Here is a 20,125-nt window from a genome sequence, read left to right as displayed (position 1 = left end):
TGTAAATTAGGGTCAAGAGAGCCTCCTATAAAGACCCTTCTCTTCTATTGAAGAGGGGGTTAGAAAATCACTGTAATATTTCTCTAAGAAATACAAAGACTTTTTTTTCCTCCATTGTCTTTATAATCTTCAAGCTTCTTAATGTATATTACTCTTTAATTTAATATCTTAATTGTAATTTTTCAACCTTTATTTTGTTGACAAGAATCAGTCGTCAACAATCTAGTATCATCTATGGGAAAGGCAAGCTTTAAGCTATATTTTTTCTAAGAAATCATCACTATTTAAGCATGCCAAGATGATTTAGGCATCTTAACCTAATAGAGGTATACATGGATGAGGTTCAATCAATGGAATCTAGGAGAAATCCACCACCATTGGAGATCCATGGTTCTCCGGAGAGGTACTACCACAGAGAAGAGGAAGAAGTACCTTCCCCTATGATACAACCATTTACAACTCCAAAAAATGACACCTCTCCAATGAGACCACCACTTCCAGTAGGATGTCTGATAGCGCCTACCACTCTTCTGATAGTCAACGTGCCAAAAAATAGAGCACTCCTCTCAACTAGGATTCTGACACCACTTGCTAAACCATCAAGTAAGGCCCCACCAAGAGCTCCATCACCCTCACAATATCTCATCCTGCCTCGCCACTAATGTCGCAACCTCAATCATTTAAAGCGTAAGTACTTTAGAAAGAATGTACAAGTGTACTTAGTGAGTTAAAGTTTCAAATCCACTGCTATGAAGAGGAGATAAACAACCTCTGTTTGAAAAATCAGAGGTTGGAAACCACGATGACCGACTTGAAAAATGTGCTGAATAGCATACTCAAAGGCAAGACTCACGCCTCGCTCTTAAAGTTCAAAGGGAAATGATAAGAGAGAGGACAATCAACCATGCAAGTTAACAAGGGGAGCTCCATGTTCTCTACTAGTGATACCCTACGAGGACAGTCGAAGAAAGACCTATCGCTAAAAGGGTGCCCTACGGATCTGCTAGGACAACTCAAGCTGACCTCCCTCAGAAGAACGCTCTGAAGGAAACACCATATGGTTGTAAGGAGAAACTTCATACAAAAGGTTTCATGTTAGGGGAACCTCGCCTATGACTCCCTCTCAAGTGGGAGGCAAATGTATGACCCTATCCCTCAACTTCGGTGAGAAGTCACACTATAATTAAATTGGAGAAGTACCTCACGCAACCCCCATACAAACCCTAATGAGGGTCAAACTTCCATCTGCTAACCCCCAAGAGAAGTTGAGCAAAATGATGAAGGAGCTAGAAGCAGAGATGCAAGACCTACGCTGAAAGATAGTTACTACCTCGAAGGAGAATTGAGTGATAATGAGGAGTTTGATAAAGAAACCTTTTTCTCAAAGGATTTTCAAGCAGAACTACTTCCATCCAATTTCAAGGAGCCAAAAATTACACTATACGATGGCAGAACTGATCCAAAGTACCACCTATTAGGAAAACATGCTTAATAGGAATGATTTTATTTTTTTACGTAAATTAATATTTAACATCAATATCATGCATATATTATAGAATACTTACAGAGGTATAGCATAGTAGAATATGTCTCCTTTCGTTTAGTGATCTAACTCTTATTCCTTTCTATCGCAGAGTATCACCAATCACTGACCTGGATCTCCACTTTGTTCATGGTCTTCCCCTATTAATAGTGGACTCACCTCACTGCTTGAGGACACAAATTGTTCAATTTAAAAATATAAATATAATTATTTTTACAAATAAATTTTTCCATTTGAGCTTTTTTTTAATTATTATTTTTGTTGAATTTAGTTTTAGTACTTAAACAATAAAAAACAGAGATTAAAATAGATTTTTTTGTACCATAAAAAATATTTTTTGTAGTATCACATATAAAACAAAAATATAAAATTTAAAATTGTTAATAATAGAATTAAAGTCCTACCAATCTATTCATTCTTTAGCACTACTTTTTATATTTATATTTATCTGTATTCTATATATAAGTTTTTAGAAACTAAATCCTCACAACTCTTATTTCATTTGCACTTAATTCTTTAAGTTTAAATTTTAGTGAAAACGCCTGTCAAACTATTATTCCGTTTGCATTTTTAAAGTACCATCCAACAAAATTCTATTAATTTGTCACTTTGCTTACGTTGTTAGCTTGTTATAATTTAGTTTATTTTATATAAACTTTTATATTTATGTCTCCACTTAAATATAAGTTTTTACATATTTATTTAAAAAATTTGCCTCCTAAACTATGACATATGTACTTTTGTACTCCTAAATTTTTTAGCATGTTAAAAATAGTATCGAACTACTCATAGTATTGTAAAGTGGTCATTCTGTCAAATTTTGTCACATGTGACAAAAAGAATGATGATGTGGCAGTATACACTATTTCTATGTCAGTATCACATGTGTAATTAATTTAAAAAAATAAGTTGAATTTTTAATTAAGTTTTACTTAAGTTTTTTTAATCATTAATTGATTTTTAGCTAAATAATTTCTAGTAAATACATATATATTTTAATTTTAAATTACACATACAAATGATATAAATATTCACAATGTTATTTTGTTTGTCCAGTATGATAAAATTTGAAAGAATAATTACTTTACAACATTGTGAATAGTTATAATTTTAATTTGAGCACTGCTATTGAGCATCAGTAGTGCATAACACCTTTTAGACGTGTTACCTTACAATTGCTTAGTGAAGATACTCCTTAAAAGTTATTACATTAAATTATATGAGACTCGATACTTAATTGCGCCAATAGCGATATTGACACATAGGAAGGTGTTAGGCACCACTGGTGCTTTTAGCATTTCTCTTTTAATTTGAAAAATGCTAAAAGGCACCAGTGGCGCCAAACACTCTCTTACGTGTTAATATTACTATTGATTCAACTAAGTATCAGGTCTCATATAGTTTAATATAATAATTTTTAAAGAGTATTGCTAGTCAATCGCAAAGCAACATATCTAGAAGTTATTAGGCACCACTAATGCTTAATAACTAGGGATTATTTCACAAATACACAAAAACAACACTAAAATTACAAAAATACGGTTTTACGGAATTTTAAATATTTTTACGATTTTTTTATTTTATTTACGAAAAATACGGTCTTTTATGTTATACTCTTATTAATTTGTTGTTAATTTTTATTATCTGTATGTTATTTTTTTGTTGTAATTTTGATGTTATTTAAATGTTATTCTTTTTTTGACAAAGTGATTAAAATCACTCATGAATTTACGACGCCCACGTCCGCCACCGGCGCTGGAACCTCCCCGAACCAGGATAGCTCATCGTCTAACCGCAGAGCATGCTTTGCCAGCCATGGGCCGCTAAAATCTTAGAGCGAGCCCCATGGGACAAAACTGCCCCCAGAAATTTAGACAATAAAGCTATAACAGCTTCAAACAACGCTCCTAACTCAATAAAATACTGAAGTTCCACCTGAAAAAAAAAATCAAAAAACAGCATAAAACTTTAATTAGAAAACTATTCAAACTGAAGAGAATCAACCAACCACCAAGACTAAACAACTAGATCTCCCTATAAAATACTAGAACTAGCCAAAGGGTAATAACAACTAAATTATAGTATTCTACTTCATAACCTTCATAGGATCCCTATTCCTTACTTTTACTCTTTTAAAATCAAACATAAATAAAATTTTCCTTTTAATACCAATTATTCCTTAAATATTCAAAATATTATATACTAAATATTTCATTTTATCTCTTAAAAATATTACTTATTTATAGACTAAAACATGTCAAAATATAAGTCAAAATATTTATTATTTTATTTATAGCGTAAAACATGGTATCTATATTTTTTATTCAACCTAAATTAAACCAAAATTGTATTAATATCCTTAAAACTTAAGATTGTACTTTTCACATTCAAAAGTACCATTTTCCTAATACCACTTCATCATACATTTAATTAATAATATTAAATTAATATTAATTAATCCAATTCGGTATTATGACATAATGCTTCCTTATTTATTATTTAAATAGATAACCTCCTAATTATTATACCATTCAAATTATTATAAAAACTATTCATATTAGTATCTTCCTATACAACTAATAAGGCAATAATCTCAATACTTCATTAGCATTTACTTCCCATTTATTTCAATATCTTCCCAAAAATAAAAAATAAAATAAAATAAAGTATTCTCAATTCATAATTAATGTCCATACCTCCAATTTATTACAAAATCCCACATTTATAATTTATATACCAAAATTAATATTATGTTATCTATAATATTATGCTATCTATAATAAATTCATATTACTTTTATATTATGTTATTTATAATATTACGCTCTCTATAATATTATATACTAAAATTAAATGTTATTTTTATATTACTTTTATGTAATTTTCTTGTTATTTTTATGTTATTTTCATTAAAAAAAAAATTGTAAAATTATAAAAAAAAAAATCTTTAAGTGTAAAAATATATTTTTTTTTACCAAAAAAAAATAATGTCTTATGCTCTTTAATTTAGGTGTTCAAAATATTTTTGGAGTTTGCAGACTTTTTGGGCCCGCCACAGCATAAGGGGTAACTATATAGCACATGATTACAGTTTCCTTATGACAATGCTTTGAGTTCTCATTTTATCACTACCATAATCCAAAGCAAACTGTCACTACCATAAATCTTTATATATAAGAGAGAGAGAGAGAGAGAGAGAGAGAGAGAGAGAAAACTCCCAACTTGCTTTTTCTCGTGACAAAATAATAAGTAAATGAACTTTTTTTTGTGGCAAAGTAACTGAACTTTTTATTAGCAAACATAATTGTGTACACTTATAAATAATAACGCACATACTTGTGGGATTTCAATTGTGAAACCAAGCTCCTTATCCATGGCTTCCAAGACCATGATGATTCCCCACATCTTAACCCTATTATCAATTCTCGCACCTTGTGTAGATTCAGTTGTTGAATTCAACTATCCAGCTGTTTTTAATTTTGGTGATTCAAACTCTGACACTGGTGAGCTTGTTGCTGCTTATGGGTCCTTCCTTAACTCCCCTTATGGCCAATCATACTTCAAAAACCCATCTGGCAGAGCCTGTGATGGCCGTCTAATCGTAGATTTTCTAAGTAAATTTTCTCACCCTTTTACTCAAGTATATATTTATATATGTGTGTACACTAATATGCATGATTCTGCACTAAAAATTGTATTAGTAGAGACCCTTTTGCAAAGTGCATATAGAAGGTAGGAAGATAACTTTAAACATTTGTTTTCTTACTTTGGCTCACCAAAATTAAAAGCAAAGTCATAGACAACTGACTGATGAGGCCCACCAGGCCACCACCAGAAGATGTTAATACTTCCATAGTAAGAGATTTGTTATTATTTTATTTTTTGGGTTGTTGGTACTTATTATAAGAGTGAAAACTGAAAACCCAACAAACTTGTCTCTCATTTGCCATGGCTACCAAGACTTTAGCTCTCTTCATCCTCACCTTGGTTCATCTCTGTTTTCCTCTGGCCAAATCTGTTGAGTTCAACTTCCCTGCTGTTTTTAACTTTGGTGATTCTAACTCTGACACTGGTGGGCTTGTATCTTCTGGGATTGAAACCATTAATCCTCCATATGGACAAAACTACTTCAAAATCCCATCTGGGAGATACTCTGATGGGCGTCTTATAGTTGATTTTTTGAGTAAACAAATATACTTTTATAGCTCCCTTTATGCTGCATTCATTTCTATATCCTCTGTTTTTCTCTGTTGTTTTAGTTATTCTCTGTTTAGATTTTTAACATCTACGAGTGCAATAATGCAGTGGATGCAATGGATCTTCCGTTTCTAAATTCCTATCTGGATTCCATTGGTGCGCCAAGTTTTCGAAAAGGGTGCAATTTCGCAGCCGCGGGATCTACTGTGCTCCCAGCAACTGCAACATCAGTTAGCCCTTTTTCATTTGGACTTCAGGTGTCTCAGTTTGGCAGATTTAAAGCTAAGACTCTTGAATTGCTGGCTAAAGGTGTTTATATTTTCTTGTTCATTTTAATTATTTTAGCTATAACAGTGCAAAAATGCCAAAGTTTCCTCTGTTTTATAAGGGGTTTCAGATAGAAATAAGTAAATAGTTTCTGAGAAAATTTTCTTTGACAAATTTAGGTAGAAAGTTTTCCAAGTACATTCCAACAGAGGACGTTTTCTCCAAGGGGCTATACATGTTTGATATAGGCCAGAATGATGTTGCTGGTGCATTTTACTCCAAAACGTTCGATCAGATAATTGCTTCAATTCCAACAATATTGTTAGAATTTGAAAATGGCATAAAGGTAAGCTTCAACAACACAAAATTTAGTCATAAACATCTGTATTGATTCCTGTACTTTTCTTAACTTTGTTTGTTTACTATTCAGAATCTATATGATCAAGGGGCCAGAAATTTTTGGATACACAACACAGGCCCTCTTGGATGCTTGACTCAGAATGTTCTCAAATTCGGAACTGACCCATCCAAGCTTGATGAACAAGGGTGCGTCAGCGCACACAACCAAGCCGCTAAACTGTTCAATCTTCAGCTTCATGCTCTATCTAAGAAATTACAGGGCCAATACTCAGATACAAATTTCACTTATGTTGATATCTTCTCAATAAAATCTAACCTCATTGCAAACTACAGCAAATATGGTCAGTATACATAAAAACGAACTAAACTCCACTTGCTTTGATTTCTGTTGAGGTGCACGGATTAATTGATTTTTCTTTTTTGTACCAGGATTTGAACAACCTATTATGGCTTGCTGCGGGTATGGAGGTCCGCCATTGAACTATGATTTTAGAATTTCTTGTGGACAAACAAAGATCTTGAATGGGACTTCAGTTACAGCAAAAGGGTGCACTGATAGTACTGACTATATCAGTTGGGATGGAATTCATTACACGGAAGCTGCAAATCAGTTTGTTTCTTCACAAATACTCACTGGAAAATATTCTGATCCACCTTTCTCAGACAAAATGCCTTTCGTCCTGAAGCTCAAGTTCTAAACACAATAAGAAACAGTTATTATTATTATTATTATTATTATTATTATTATTATTATTATTATTATTATTATTATTATTATTACATTCTTTGTTCTTCCTTAGCACCTTGTCATGAACCAAAGAACTTTAAGGAAGTTCTGACAAATGTAACTTTTAATCAACCAGAAGCCATAAATAACAGAGCAGCAACTTCAATTCTTCTTTTGACATTGGATGTGATTCTTTCATATGTTAGTTTTTGTCACTTTCTTTCATTGAAAAGGAAATTATACATGGAATGGAAATAAACAATCTAAATAAAAGTATTTCTTCTTTCCTTGATTATGCTATGATAAATTAACAGTTTAGCCAATTAACACGTTTGGAACACAATACCTGCCTGAAAAGCTGATTGTATAGCAGTAATATCTTACAATATCATTAATCATGAACATGAGCAGCCTTAGTAAAAAGAGAACTCAAGTTCAGTTGGTATCTTATACACTTAACAAAAACTATGCTCTTTCTCTTGAAACAAATTTCTCATCAAGCTTCAAAACAATATCATTTGTTTAAAGGAATTTGCTGGATATAATCTACAATGACAACAAATCTAGTTGTCCCATTCACTTTACTTCTTTGAGACATAAGCATAGTATTGTGCCATAGGAACAACAAAGGCAATCACCAGTAAGCCTCCGACAACAAGGGTGAACTGTCCACGTTTTTCGTCGGTCTCTTCCTTGCTTTTGAAATTGGATTCCCTTTTGTTTTCTTTAACCTGGGGACCTCCAGGATCTGGAAGTCCGTCAATTGCTGCAACGAGTCTTTTCGCGCTACTATAAATGGCTTCATTGTATTTCTCTTCTGTAGCCAAGACTGAAACCGAAAGCAATATGAACTATGAAGGAAATGTTTAGAGCTAGTAGTATTTCTTCAGACATAACCAGATCAAGGTTAACTTCCTATGACTATTTTGCTTGGGAGCTAGCTAGTTTTCAGAAACTAAAACAAGTCATTATCACTAGAGTTTTAGTTCCAAAACCAAAAATACTGACTTGAGGAATGAAAAGCGAAGGGTTTTCATTTACCAGGAAGGTTCTCTGACACAGTTGCATCAAGGATAGTATCTCCTACAGCTTGAACAAAAGCAGGACCACCGGTCACAGCTCCTTCTTTTTGACTGGTCACCAGGACGACAATGCCCTTGTCGTTGCCATCTTCAATGGTGGGATACCAACGCTCCAAAACTTGGTCAGCATACTCAAAAGCATCAGCTTTGCTCTGAAACACAACGCTTGAAATGTTCAGTTTTCAAAGTTTAAGGTATTTAGATTTTGTTTTCTTTTTCCCAGCTTTGTTTTTTTTTTTAATTAATAGGCAATGCAACAAATGCATTGTTGAGGAATTATCTACAGCCTGAGTTAAATAACTTGTACAAATTCTTCATTTTTCTCAGCAACCAAACAAGATAACAGCATTTTCCCATCATGAAAAAAGGGATTTTCAGAAAGAAGAACTTACAGTGAGCTTTCTAACGGTTATGAAATTGATGTGAATATTCTTTCTGGACTCCAAATCAGACAACAATCTCTTCAAATCTGATTTCGTAACTCGGCTAAGCACTCCTGCATCATCAACAACATAGGATTCTTTCGGTGGTCCATCATTAAGGATATCAAACTCAGAAGCTAGAGCAGTGCCACTTGACAAAAGCACCGGAGAAAAGTTTAAAGCTAAAGAGAGAGCTAGAGCAGCTAACCCTTGTTGGGCATAAGAAAACCAGTTAGCGGGTAGTGCAAAAGATGGTTTAAGCGATTGAAAAGGTTGTTTCTTGATAAGGTTCGAAGTAATGGGTTTTGGTAAAAACACAAAATTTGATCTGGGTTGGAGGGAGGGAGACGGAGAAGTTGTTGGAGAAGAAGCTTTGTGATTCGAGAGAGGAAAGAGAGACTGAGATGAAAGAATGGTTTCCATGGTAGAGCAAAAACAGATTTCAGCAAAGACTAAACCATGAGAAATAGAGAGAGAAAGGAGAGTGAGTGAGTGTAATTTTCCTTTTCTATATTATTTTAAGAAAAAAGTGTCAATTTTTTGTCATTTTGGGTGGCTTGGATTTGTTTTCCACTAAATCTGAATATGGATAACGTTTGCTCGTTTATCAACCATGGAAAAAGCTATGGGAATGCGCTCATGTTTAAGTTTCTGTTGGTTAGTAAGTATCTATTGTTAATACCTTCCGAGTCATTGTAAATTTTTAACGGTTAATACCAAAACTACATATTCAAGCAAAGGACAACGGTATTTCAATTTTTTTCTTTTTCAACTATTTAGAATTTTTTTATTCAGATATATTTTATTACAATAAAAATAAATCAAGATATTATAACTCAATTATAAATTAATACAAAGACTAAAAAGAGATTGATTATATAATTTTTTTTATCAAGAAAAAAATAATTCATTAATCAACAAGCAAACAACCTACTTTACAACACAACACAACAAGCACCCACCCTACAAAAAGATAATTTTTAACAATAATCTCCTCTCTTCATCTTTCAACTTCTTAAAAGTAAAATTGCTTACTCTATACTTAGTATCCTTTTTTATCATCTCTACAATCTTTTGGACACTATAAGAAAAATCATTGAAAATACAAGTGTTTCTATTTTGCCACACATAATAAATTGTTGCTGAAAAAACCCTTGCAGCAACCAAGTTTTTCTGTTTGTTTCTCAGCTGCATAGTCCACAGCTGCCAGTCCTCCACCTGATCCGACCAAGCAGCTCCTATCCAGTCGTTGATACCCTTGAAAACCTGCTGAGAAAAGTTGCAGGAGAATAAAAGATGAGCCAAACTCTCATCATAACAGCCGCACACTGGACAAAGTTTGCTGTCAATATGCAGAATCTGAGAAAGATGATCTCGACTGAGCAAACTATCCTTCACTGTCTGCCAGCAAATAAATCAGTGCTTTGGAATAGCAAAACGATTCCAAACAAATCTTTGGTGTTCAAATTGCTCACCATGACAAAGACTCTTGTAGAACTTGTTGACACAAAATTTACATTTACAAGTTGTATCCTCCACTTCTTGCTGAGAAAATATCGATCTAATATTGCATAATTTTTTCAACATTATATATATTGTTAATTCTATTTTTGACATCTTTATTGTGAAAAAAATATTTTATAATTTATTGTTTAAATTCGATTGAAGTATTTATATTAATTTCCATAATTTGTGTATTTGACTTTTATATTTTTGTATCAATTAGTTTTTGTTTGGAAGGAAAGTTGTCTAACTTTTCTATTTATGGAAAATAAGGTATAAAGGGTAAGTTTGGTGACTCATCCCTTTTTTATCTATCTGGGTGCGTTAATTTGAGTTTCCTATTGTGTTTGATCAGATTTTTTGAGGAGAAAACCAAAGCAAAACTTTCCTTTTATAAAAAAAAAAGTCGTACGTACTCTCACGATTCTGTAGGTACATAAATGGAAATTTTTGGGCTGTTTGAAGATCTATTTTAGGGAATTGTCTAGTGAGTTGTGGTCTTGTTCAGATCGTGTGTGAGCTGCCAATAAGATGTATATTGAGTATAAATACACCTTATAGCCATTAGGTCATGTATCTCTTTCATACACTTTAAATTGTATACATTGTTGGGTTTTATGCCCTAAATAAAACTCATTTCAATATAATCAGATTTACTTATTAATATAGATCAGAAATAACATTTAATGTTGCATGGTTCACATGATTTATTTCATGATTATATGTACATAATGTATAAATTCATCTGAAACCCTTTTCACATACTTGATCCTGTTTATTGTGCCGTCAACACATTGGAAAGTAAACATGACTATGTGAATAAAGTTTCCTAGATTTATCAGACACAGGGTTTTACTGATATGATAATCTACAACAGAGTTTACTTGTATTTGGAGAAATACTATGTTCTTTCCAGAACATTGGTTAAAGTAAAGCTCAGGTTGGATGCATGGAGTATGCATCGGAAGGGACCGATATTGAACTTTGACTTAGATTTATTAAACTTACCGTAATATCTATTCAAGTCAATATCGCCTAAGTTGATCCTAGATCAAATGATCTTAATCCTGATATGATTAGGCTCAATCTTGAAAGGCTATTCGTGTTCTTTGATTTGTTAGTTAAGCCTACTTTTAGGTCAGGGTGATACGTACATTTTGGGAACACGGTAGTGCAATTGAGTGGGAGCGCTAGCATAAACATGGAATCTATAGCTTCTATCTGGCGAATAGTAAGCAAAGGATGATCTCCTTCGAGCTTGACCAAACGAACATAAATGGTGGAGTACTCATTTCACATTAGCTGAAATATCATTTATACGGGGTCAAGTGTTTTAAGGAATAAATACATTGTAGGGTGTAACGGTAATTTAATCCCTTTACAGTGTAGATCATTCATATAGAGGATCATTGATCAAATTAGGATTATAACAATGGATAACTAATGATGTGTCTATATGGTGGAACATATAGAGCATTCTATATACTGAGAGTGCAATTCTAAGTTCTATGCGTGGATTCAACGAAGAATTAATAAGTTAGTGAATTTTAGTGCTAAATTCTTGATCTACTTATTGGAAGCTCGGTTATATAGACCCATGGTCCCCCCACTAGTTGAGATAATATTGCTTGTAAGACTCATGTAATTGATTTTGATTAATCAATTATAATTCTCAAATTAGACTATGTCTATTTGTGAATTTTTCACTAAGTAAGGGCGAAATTGTAAAGAAAGAGTTAATAGGGGCATATTTGTTAATTATGATACTTTGTATGGTTCAATTAATAAATATGATAAATGACAATATTATTTAATAATTATTTATAGTTATTAAATAGTTAGAATTGGCATTTAAATGTTTGAATTAGGAAATTGGCATTTTTGAGAAAATCAGATACAAAAGGTGTTAAAATTGCAAAATTGCAAAGCCCAAGGCCCAATCCATTAAGTGTATGGTCGGCCACCTTTGTAGCTTTTTTAAATTGATTTTTTCATTATTTTAATGCCATATAATTCAAATCTAACCCTAGTGGAATGCTATAAATAGATAGTGAAGGCTTCAGAAAAATTACACTTTTCTTCACACTTTCTGAATCAGAAAAAACTGAGCCTCCACTCTCTTCTCTAGCCGCCACTCTCTCTCTCTTTTCTTCCTCAATATTTCGAACCTCTCTTAGTGATTAGAGTAGTGCCCACACACATCAAGTGATACCTCAATCATAGTGAGGAAGATCGTGAAGAAAGATCATCGAAAGGAGATTCGGCATCAAAGATTCGGAGAAAGAGATCCAGGTTCGGATATTGATAATGCTCGCTACGAAAGGAATCAAGGGCTAGATATCTGAACGGAAGGAGTCATATTATTCCGCTGCACCCAATGTAAGGTTTCTTAAACTTTATATGTGTTTATTTCATCGTTTTAGAAAGTTCATATTTAGGATGTTAATAAACATACTTGTGAGTAGATCTAAGATCCTGGTAAAATAAATTCCAATAAGAATAGCCATGGTAATTGATTTACTTACATGAAATTTGGACTTTAAAACGATTGTTTGTATGTTCTTTGGATGGTATCATGTTGTATTGAGTGTTATTTGATGATTGATTGATGATTGTGAAATTTTCGTGAAAAATAATTGTTATTTCGGTTCTGGAATTATTTTTATTGGATAGTATGGAAAAAATTAAGCAAGTTAGCCTTTTACGAACTCAATTTGGATTTTATTTGAATTAGTTATGATTTTTTGAAGATTTGACAAAATCGGAAATATCTTGATAGTTTCCTGCGATCGCAGAACTGTCCGTACAGTTTCGGATTTTTTCCTTTTTCTTCAATTTTTCATACTTTTTCATGGAATTAACTTCCAATTTTTTGTATGGTTTTGTATATATACTATTACTATTCCTAATTCAATTCTAATTATCATTTTGAATTAATTTAATTTTTTTTAATTTAATTCAAGATATTAGTGTAATTTGAATTTGAATAGAATTAGTATTTATCTTTTTGCTTAAAAATCTATCTTATTTTTAAATTTGATTATATTTTTTAAATTTAAGGTCAGATATTTTAAGATATTTATAATATCTTTTAAGATATTTATAATATCTTTTAAGATATTTAAAAATATCTTATCTTTTAAAGATATTTATAATATCTTTTAAGATATTTTAAAAATATCTTATCTTTTAAGATTTTGTAATTAAATCTTTTTAGATATTTTGACCATATTTAAATTTAAAAAAAGATATTTATAATCATGTAATTTTAAATAGATATAAGATATTTTGCTAATTTTTTAAATTTTGTTATTTTATTTATTTAAATTACATTTAAAAATTTGAAAAAGATATTTATTTATCTTTTCTAATTTTTATTTAATTTTTATTTATAAAATAACATTTAAAATTTAAAAGTAGTTAGCAAATTTTTGAAATGATATTTAGGTTGGTTGAAACCTAATTTTTCAAAAATTGTAGGTTTAATTTTAAATTTTTTTTAATTTCGAATTTTTTTTTAAATTTTTTTTTAAAAATTTTCGAAATTTTTTATTTTTTTTATTTAATTAATTATTTTCGAAATTAAATATTTATTAAATAAATCCTACATCCAACTATCCAGCTAACCCTGTTGCAGGAGTATGTGTTTTAGCTTGTGTGTAAGTTTTTAAAACCTATTATTACTTGATTGCAAATAGCCATGGTTACTTTTTGCCAGATCTAATGATCTGATGGCTCCCTTGGTCAAGATAATAATTTGTAACAGGTATATTTACAATCTTCTTTCATCTGTGTATGACCTAGCAACATGATAGGACCCATCCAAAGTGTGCCTGTGTGAGCCTATGTGTTTAATTTTATTATAGATGCATATAGGTTAATGTTGCTAAATAAAATGTCATAGTCATTGATAGATTTTATTTAGGCCAATTTAGTTTTGGGCTTATTCAATTAATAACAGTTGTTCTTATTAAGGTTAAATTCCTCTCTTTTGGGCCTTGTGTGAGAGTTGGGAGCCATAGAAGTGGGTACGACATACTGAACCCAGCACCCCCTCACACAAACCACCCCAATTGTGAAGGCCCATTTGCCTGATTTGAATGACTGTACTAGGTTAATTAAACTAGTTTAACCTAATAAAATTGATTAGCAACATAATTAATTTCATTTATTTTGAAATTAATTTAAGAAAAATATAGTTTAAGGAATTTTTTATTCTAAGCTAAACTATATGTATTTTCTTGTATTTAATTAAATATAGAATTATAACCATCTAGATTCTTTCTGGAACTTAATTTAAATTTTTCATTAAATATTCCTATTTAAGTTGATATTTAGTTATCTTCAACTAACCAACTTAAATCTGAATATCTTTTGAATTCAAAATTTCAAAATTAAGTTGAGGAATTTTAGGCATTGGTTATTAAGATTCTTTAGATATTTTTTTTAAGTTAATATCTTTTCAAATATTAACTTAAAATGGAATATTTTCAAATTAAGTGGTTACAACTTAATTTTTGATATTTAATTAAATTTAAATTTGAAAATATTTAAGTTCTAGATTTTTCTAGTACAACTTAAATTAGATATTTTTTCAAATTTTGTGGAAAAGATACTTAGTCAAATAAGATATTTTCTAGATAGTTATTTATAGACTACTTATTATTTCTAATATTAAATAGGAAAATATTAAGAATTGTGAAATTAATTATTTATTAATTAATTTTGGTACAATTTATTTTAAATATATTTTTTCCTAGTATTAAACTAGAGATTAATAATTAAGCCTTCTCTACATTTAATTATTTATTTCTTGAATTTAATACATTTAATTAATTTGAAATTAAATATCTAAGTTGATTTTTATCATCATACTTAAATATTTCTTTTTCATGACATTTAATTAAATAGAAAATTATTTTTAGTTGAAATTTATTTTTTTCAACTAAATTTAAATAATTTTCAAAATATATTTTTTCTTTATTTTATTAATCAATTTTCGAAATTGTATTTCTTAAATGCTAGAATTTCGAATTTTATCTTGAAAAATAGATTAAGTTGTAAATTAATTATTTTAATTAATTCTTGGATCAACTTAAATCAATGATTTTTTCATTTATTGATTAATTTAAAATAAATTGAATTAAAGTATATTATTAGAAATAGAATTAATTAGTCAAAGGAAAATCTAGATAGGTGATATTTTTGCTTGAAGTATTTTTCTAGTGTATTTAATTAAATAGAAAATTAATATTTAAGTTGATTTTCATCATCATACTTAAATATTTGTAATTTTTCTTATATATTTAATTAAATAGGAAAATTATATTTTTTGTTGTAAATTAATTTTATTAATTAATTTTGGGCCAACATTAAATTAGAATAATTTTTTCAGGATTTATTTTTTATTTTAATATGCATTTTTCGAAAATTGTATTCTTATATACTTTAATTTTTCGAAATGCAATATATATTTATAGAAAATTAAATTTGAGTTGTAAATTAATTTAAATTAATTTTGTAACAACTTAAATATTTTTTTCTAAATATTTATTGGAAATTATTACTAAGATGGAAATAATTCATGTTATTTTCATATCCATCTAAGTAAAATTTATAAATATTAAATTAAAATTTATATTTAGAATTTTCATTCTAAATTGGAAATTTTAAATAAATAAATATATATTTAAAATAAATAGAATAAATAAAGAGAATAAAAGAAAATACAACTCTTTTTAAATAATGAGCTTTATTATCAAGAGACATTCGATCTCCATTGTGGGTTTTACACCGCGTTTGTTTTAGTGAGTAATCCTCCCTAATGGAGGAACGTTCATTAGCAATTTCGCACCGTTTAACCTCGCATGATAAGTAGTTTGTAAGTGTTTTGTATGGTATGGATCACCCTAATGGTGGCGACCATACTTGACTTGCAAATTATGAAACAATGGTGGAAGCTCATAAGATAGAATTGCCTTGACTCTCGCCTAAACGGGACAACGCTGAATTCCAATCTTGATCGAATAAAAGGTTGCTAGAATGTTTAACATTTTAGACGAGCTGACAACTCTATTCAATGAATGGTAGCTTTGACTCTCGCCTAAACGGGACACTGATATCAGTTTGTTGAAAACCTTGGAAATTATTTAGGATTGTAAGTTTTAGTATTTTCACTTGTCATTCCTACTTACTATATGTTTATAATTTCTGAATTGTGTATGAATTTATATTGAACCATGTTATTTTCTGTTATTAAGTTGTAGTTTAATTTCGAATCTTCATTGTTGGTCTAACTTGGCTTGTTTATCTAATGAGATAAATCCCTAGTGGATTTTCACCATTAGACATACATAATAGTGTTAGATCTCGAAAGATAAATATTGTATATGCGACATCTAACTGTTCATCAATTGATGACACCTTAGACTAGTATTTTTACGATATAAAACAAGAAGATTATATAAATAAGATTACTTTGACTTTCGCTAATCGAAGCATCGTTGGATTCTTATTTTAAACGAAATTATCCTAATTCCTCTTAGCTTATTCATTTCGAATTAGCTTTCAAAACATATCATTGGATGAATGGTCTATAAATCATTTCATGTCATTTTATATGACGCATATGATTATAATCCCGAAATTCTATTCCCAATTGATATAAATCCTCAATCTTAGAAATTTCCTACTTGTATGGGCAAATCTGACTTAGAGTTTGTATTAGTAGTCTTTACAGTCCAAGATAGAATTACTCATTATATTTGGTATAAATTTAAGTCTTTGACTTTAATTTTAGATTCCAAATAGAAATTTTCTTAAATTTCTAATTCCATAATACAATACAGTTACACTTTCTCAAGTGTTTAATATCCATCTTTTATTAATGGATTAAAAGCGTATGGAATGTGAGTTAGGTGATTCGTGACCAGGATCCACTTGAAGTATTATAAGAACTCTTTGATGTAACTAAACCTATGTCATCATAGACACTACCACATTTTCATAATCTATGGCATTTGTATCTTGTTCATAGTGGATTTGACAAGATCAATCTCTGCAAAGAGTTAATATGCCTATATCCACTGAAAGTAGTTCATCTCATTCGCGAGATGAATGTACATTCAGGGGTGGATATGAGTTTTTCGTTGTATTCTTAAAACGATAACTCTAGATTATACCTTATGCAAAGAAATTTGAAATGTTTGAAAAATTTCATTAATTTCTAGCAATGGTTAAACACCATTAAGGTAAGTGGTTAAAGATCTTGCGAACTGATAGGGGTGGAGAAATAGTTAGTAGATATGCAGTTCAAAGATCATTAAATTGATTTTTGAATTATATCCAAACTTACCTCCCGTAAATTTCGAGTTGCATGTTGATGATTAGTTACTTAGTCGTTGCCTAAATCCTTCTATGGTAATACAATTTCAGAATGATGTAATGGTTTTATACTTAATGTAAATCATTACTAGATTCATGGATGACCTAATCAAAATCTTAAGAAAAGCTAGAACTGTTAACCATGGTTTCTTAGCTATTCTAAGTGATTAGGGGTGGACCATCCCATTGTCAATAGATAAGAAAGTGTTTGTTCAAACAAATACTACTTTTCTAAGAAAATGACTAAGTCCGGGAAAAACAAGTAGCAAATAAAGGAGATATTTAATTCTTGATTCCAAAAGTGTTCTATCATCTTATATAACATATGATGATCCCACTGCCTCTGTTGTCTTGTCACAACCGAAGAGATCAATACCATTTAGTTTTCTTCGACATAATTCACGGTACCTTGTCGTAGTGGGAGAGTTTCTAGGAACTCATCTTCTTATGACTTGGGAGACACTAGTGATTAAAATCCATTGTGAGTTTAAACAATTAATGGATTGTCAAGATAAGAAACTAAGAAGAAAAGCCAATAGAACTATGGTTTAATCCATTCACATGGAATAACCTGAAGTTTTCTATTACAAGGACATAAAAGGAAATTTTCGTTTATAAGTCCATTCAATGGACTTAACAAAACTTCCTGTTCCTAGTATTATAGGTTTGAGTTTATCTAAACCTATGGCTTGTGGTATACTTGGTAATTACTTACTCTAATGCAAGCAACTTACTTTAGTAAGATCTTTGAAGCATTTTCTTTCTAATGGCAATCTATAGAAGCTTCACAACTTCTTAGGTATAGATTTTATTTATCTAAGGAAAAGTCTCAACTATTCCAGAAAAGATAAAGCCATGGAAAAATTTCTTATATCAACAGTGAGAGGTCTTAGATATGCTTTTGTATGCCTTAGAGTTGAGTGGGAGTAATGAGTAGGTATCAGATTAATCCAGGAGAAGAACATTGGAAGACAATCAAGTAAATCTTAAGATAAAGAAGAGGAACTATATGTTAGTCTATAAGGGTGTGTTTAAAACTCTTAGACTACACCATATCAGATTTCGAAATTTGCCTATGTGCTAGTAAATCTTTCTGATAAGATGGTGGTTACTCCGGGGGTGGAATAGTGATTTTGGAGAAGTGTAAAAACCTATCTGAAGTCTCTAGGTCTACCAGAAAGGGACTGAATGTTAAAGCTGCAGGAAAGTTACTTATTCAGTCTAAGGAAAGTTCTATACATCTTTGGCACCATTCCAAATTGCCTTAAACTACTAGTGTTAATTTCCTGATTAACCAAAAGTAGTTGTCAAAGGTATAGAATCCAGTATCCCAAGAGAGTAAACATATAGAGAGGAATTTCACATTATCAATGATTTTGTGATTAAAGGAAGAGTAATGGTGGAGAAAAGGTTGTGGTTAATTCAACCTTTCAGATCCTATTACGAGGAGTTTACTACTACTACACTTGATTTGTATATCAAGGTGTTGAGATTATTTGAAACGCACTTTTTGTTTTATATTAGTGCAAGTGGGAGTTTGTTGGGTTTTATGCCCTAAATAAAACTCATTTCAATATAATCAGATTTACTTATTAATATAGATCAGAAATAACATTTAATGTTGCATGGTTCACATGATTTATTTCATGATTATATGTACATAATGTATAAATTCATATGAAACCCTTTTCACATACTTGATCTGTTTATTGTGCCGTCAACACATTGGAAAGTAAACATGACTATGTGAATAAAGTTTCCTAGATTTATCGGACACGGGTTTTACGATATGATAATCTACAACAGAGTTTACTTGTATTTGGAGAAATACTATGTTCTTTCCAGAACATTGGTTAAAGTAAAGCTCAGGTTGGATGCATGGAGTATGCATCGGAAGGGACCGATATTGAACTTTGACTTAGATTTATTAAACTTACCGTAATATCTATTCAAGTCAATATCGCCTAAGTTGATCCTAGATCAAATGATCTTAATCCTGATATGATTAGGCTCAATCTTGAAAGGCTATTCGTGTTCTTTGATTTGTTAGTTAAGCCTACTTTTAGGTCAGGGTGATACGTACATTTTGGGAACACGGTAGTGCAATTGAGTGGGAGCGCTAGCATAAACATGGAATCTATAGCTTCTATGTGGCGAATAGTAAGCAAAGGATGATCTCCTTCGAGCTTGACCAAACGAACATAAATGGTGGAGTACTCATTTCACATTAGCTGAAATATCATTTATACGGGGTCAAGTGTTTTAAGGAATAAATACATTGTAGGGTGTAACGGTAATTTAATCCCTTTACAGTGTAGATCATTCATATAGAGGATCATTGATCAAATTAGGATTATAACAATCGATAACTAATGATGTGTCTATATGGTGGAACATATAGAGCATTCTATATACTGAGAGTGCAATTCTAAGTTCTATGCGTGGATTCAACGAAGAATTAATAAGTTAGTGAATTTTAGTGCTAAATTCTTGATCTACTTATTGGAAGCTCGGTTATATAGACCCATGGTCCCCCCACTAGTTGAGATAATATTGCTTGTAAGACTCATGTAATTGATTTTGATTAATCAATTATAATTCTCAAATTAGACTATGTCTATTTGTGAATTTTTCACTAAGTA

General features: G+C 30.7%; 2 protein-coding genes and 1 long non-coding RNA gene across 4 annotated transcripts; 2 read left to right on the top strand and 1 right to left on the bottom strand.

The window, feature by feature from the left end:
* Window positions 1–4,727: 4,727 nt before the first annotated feature.
* On the top strand, window positions 4,728–7,271 carry LOC115718931 (GDSL esterase/lipase At1g54790). 2 transcript variants are annotated; one of them, XM_030647761.2, is made up of 6 exons: window positions 4,779–5,160; window positions 5,475–5,725; window positions 5,848–6,048; window positions 6,186–6,352; window positions 6,437–6,707; window positions 6,796–7,271. In XM_030647761.2, exons 1-6 carry the CDS (start codon window positions 4,916–4,918, stop codon window positions 7,062–7,064), a joined length of 1,404 nt encoding a protein of 467 aa, XP_030503621.2. In that variant the 5' UTR covers window positions 4,779–4,915; the 3' UTR covers window positions 7,065–7,271. The 2 variants fall into 2 exon arrangements, with proteins under 2 accessions (XP_030503620.2, XP_030503621.2); XM_030647760.2 differs by lacking the exon at window positions 5,475–5,725 and having other exon boundaries at window positions 4,728–5,156.
* Window positions 7,272–7,440: 169 nt separating this feature from the next.
* Window positions 7,441–9,252, bottom strand: LOC115718932 (UPF0603 protein At1g54780, chloroplastic). Its single transcript, XM_030647762.2, has 3 exons — window positions 8,568–9,252; window positions 8,135–8,327; window positions 7,441–7,922 (listed from the first exon to the last, which is right to left on the bottom strand). Exons 1-3 carry the CDS (start codon window positions 9,018–9,020, stop codon window positions 7,675–7,677), a joined length of 894 nt encoding a protein of 297 aa, XP_030503622.1. The 5' UTR covers window positions 9,021–9,252; the 3' UTR covers window positions 7,441–7,674.
* On the top strand, window positions 8,237–8,702 carry LOC115718933 (uncharacterized). The gene is made up of 2 exons (XR_004012093.2): window positions 8,237–8,369; window positions 8,503–8,702. It is a non-coding gene; the product is annotated as an uncharacterized LOC115718933 (long non-coding RNA).
* Window positions 9,253–20,125: the final 10,873 nt, after the last annotated feature.

This window comes from Cannabis sativa, chromosome 2, assembly GCF_029168945.1.
Source record: "Cannabis sativa cultivar Pink pepper isolate KNU-18-1 chromosome 2, ASM2916894v1, whole genome shotgun sequence".
Taxonomy (NCBI): Eukaryota; Viridiplantae; Streptophyta; class Magnoliopsida; order Rosales; family Cannabaceae; genus Cannabis; species Cannabis sativa.
The sequence above is the reverse complement of the archived record's forward strand: the minus strand, read 5'-3'. Positions and strand labels throughout refer to the sequence as shown.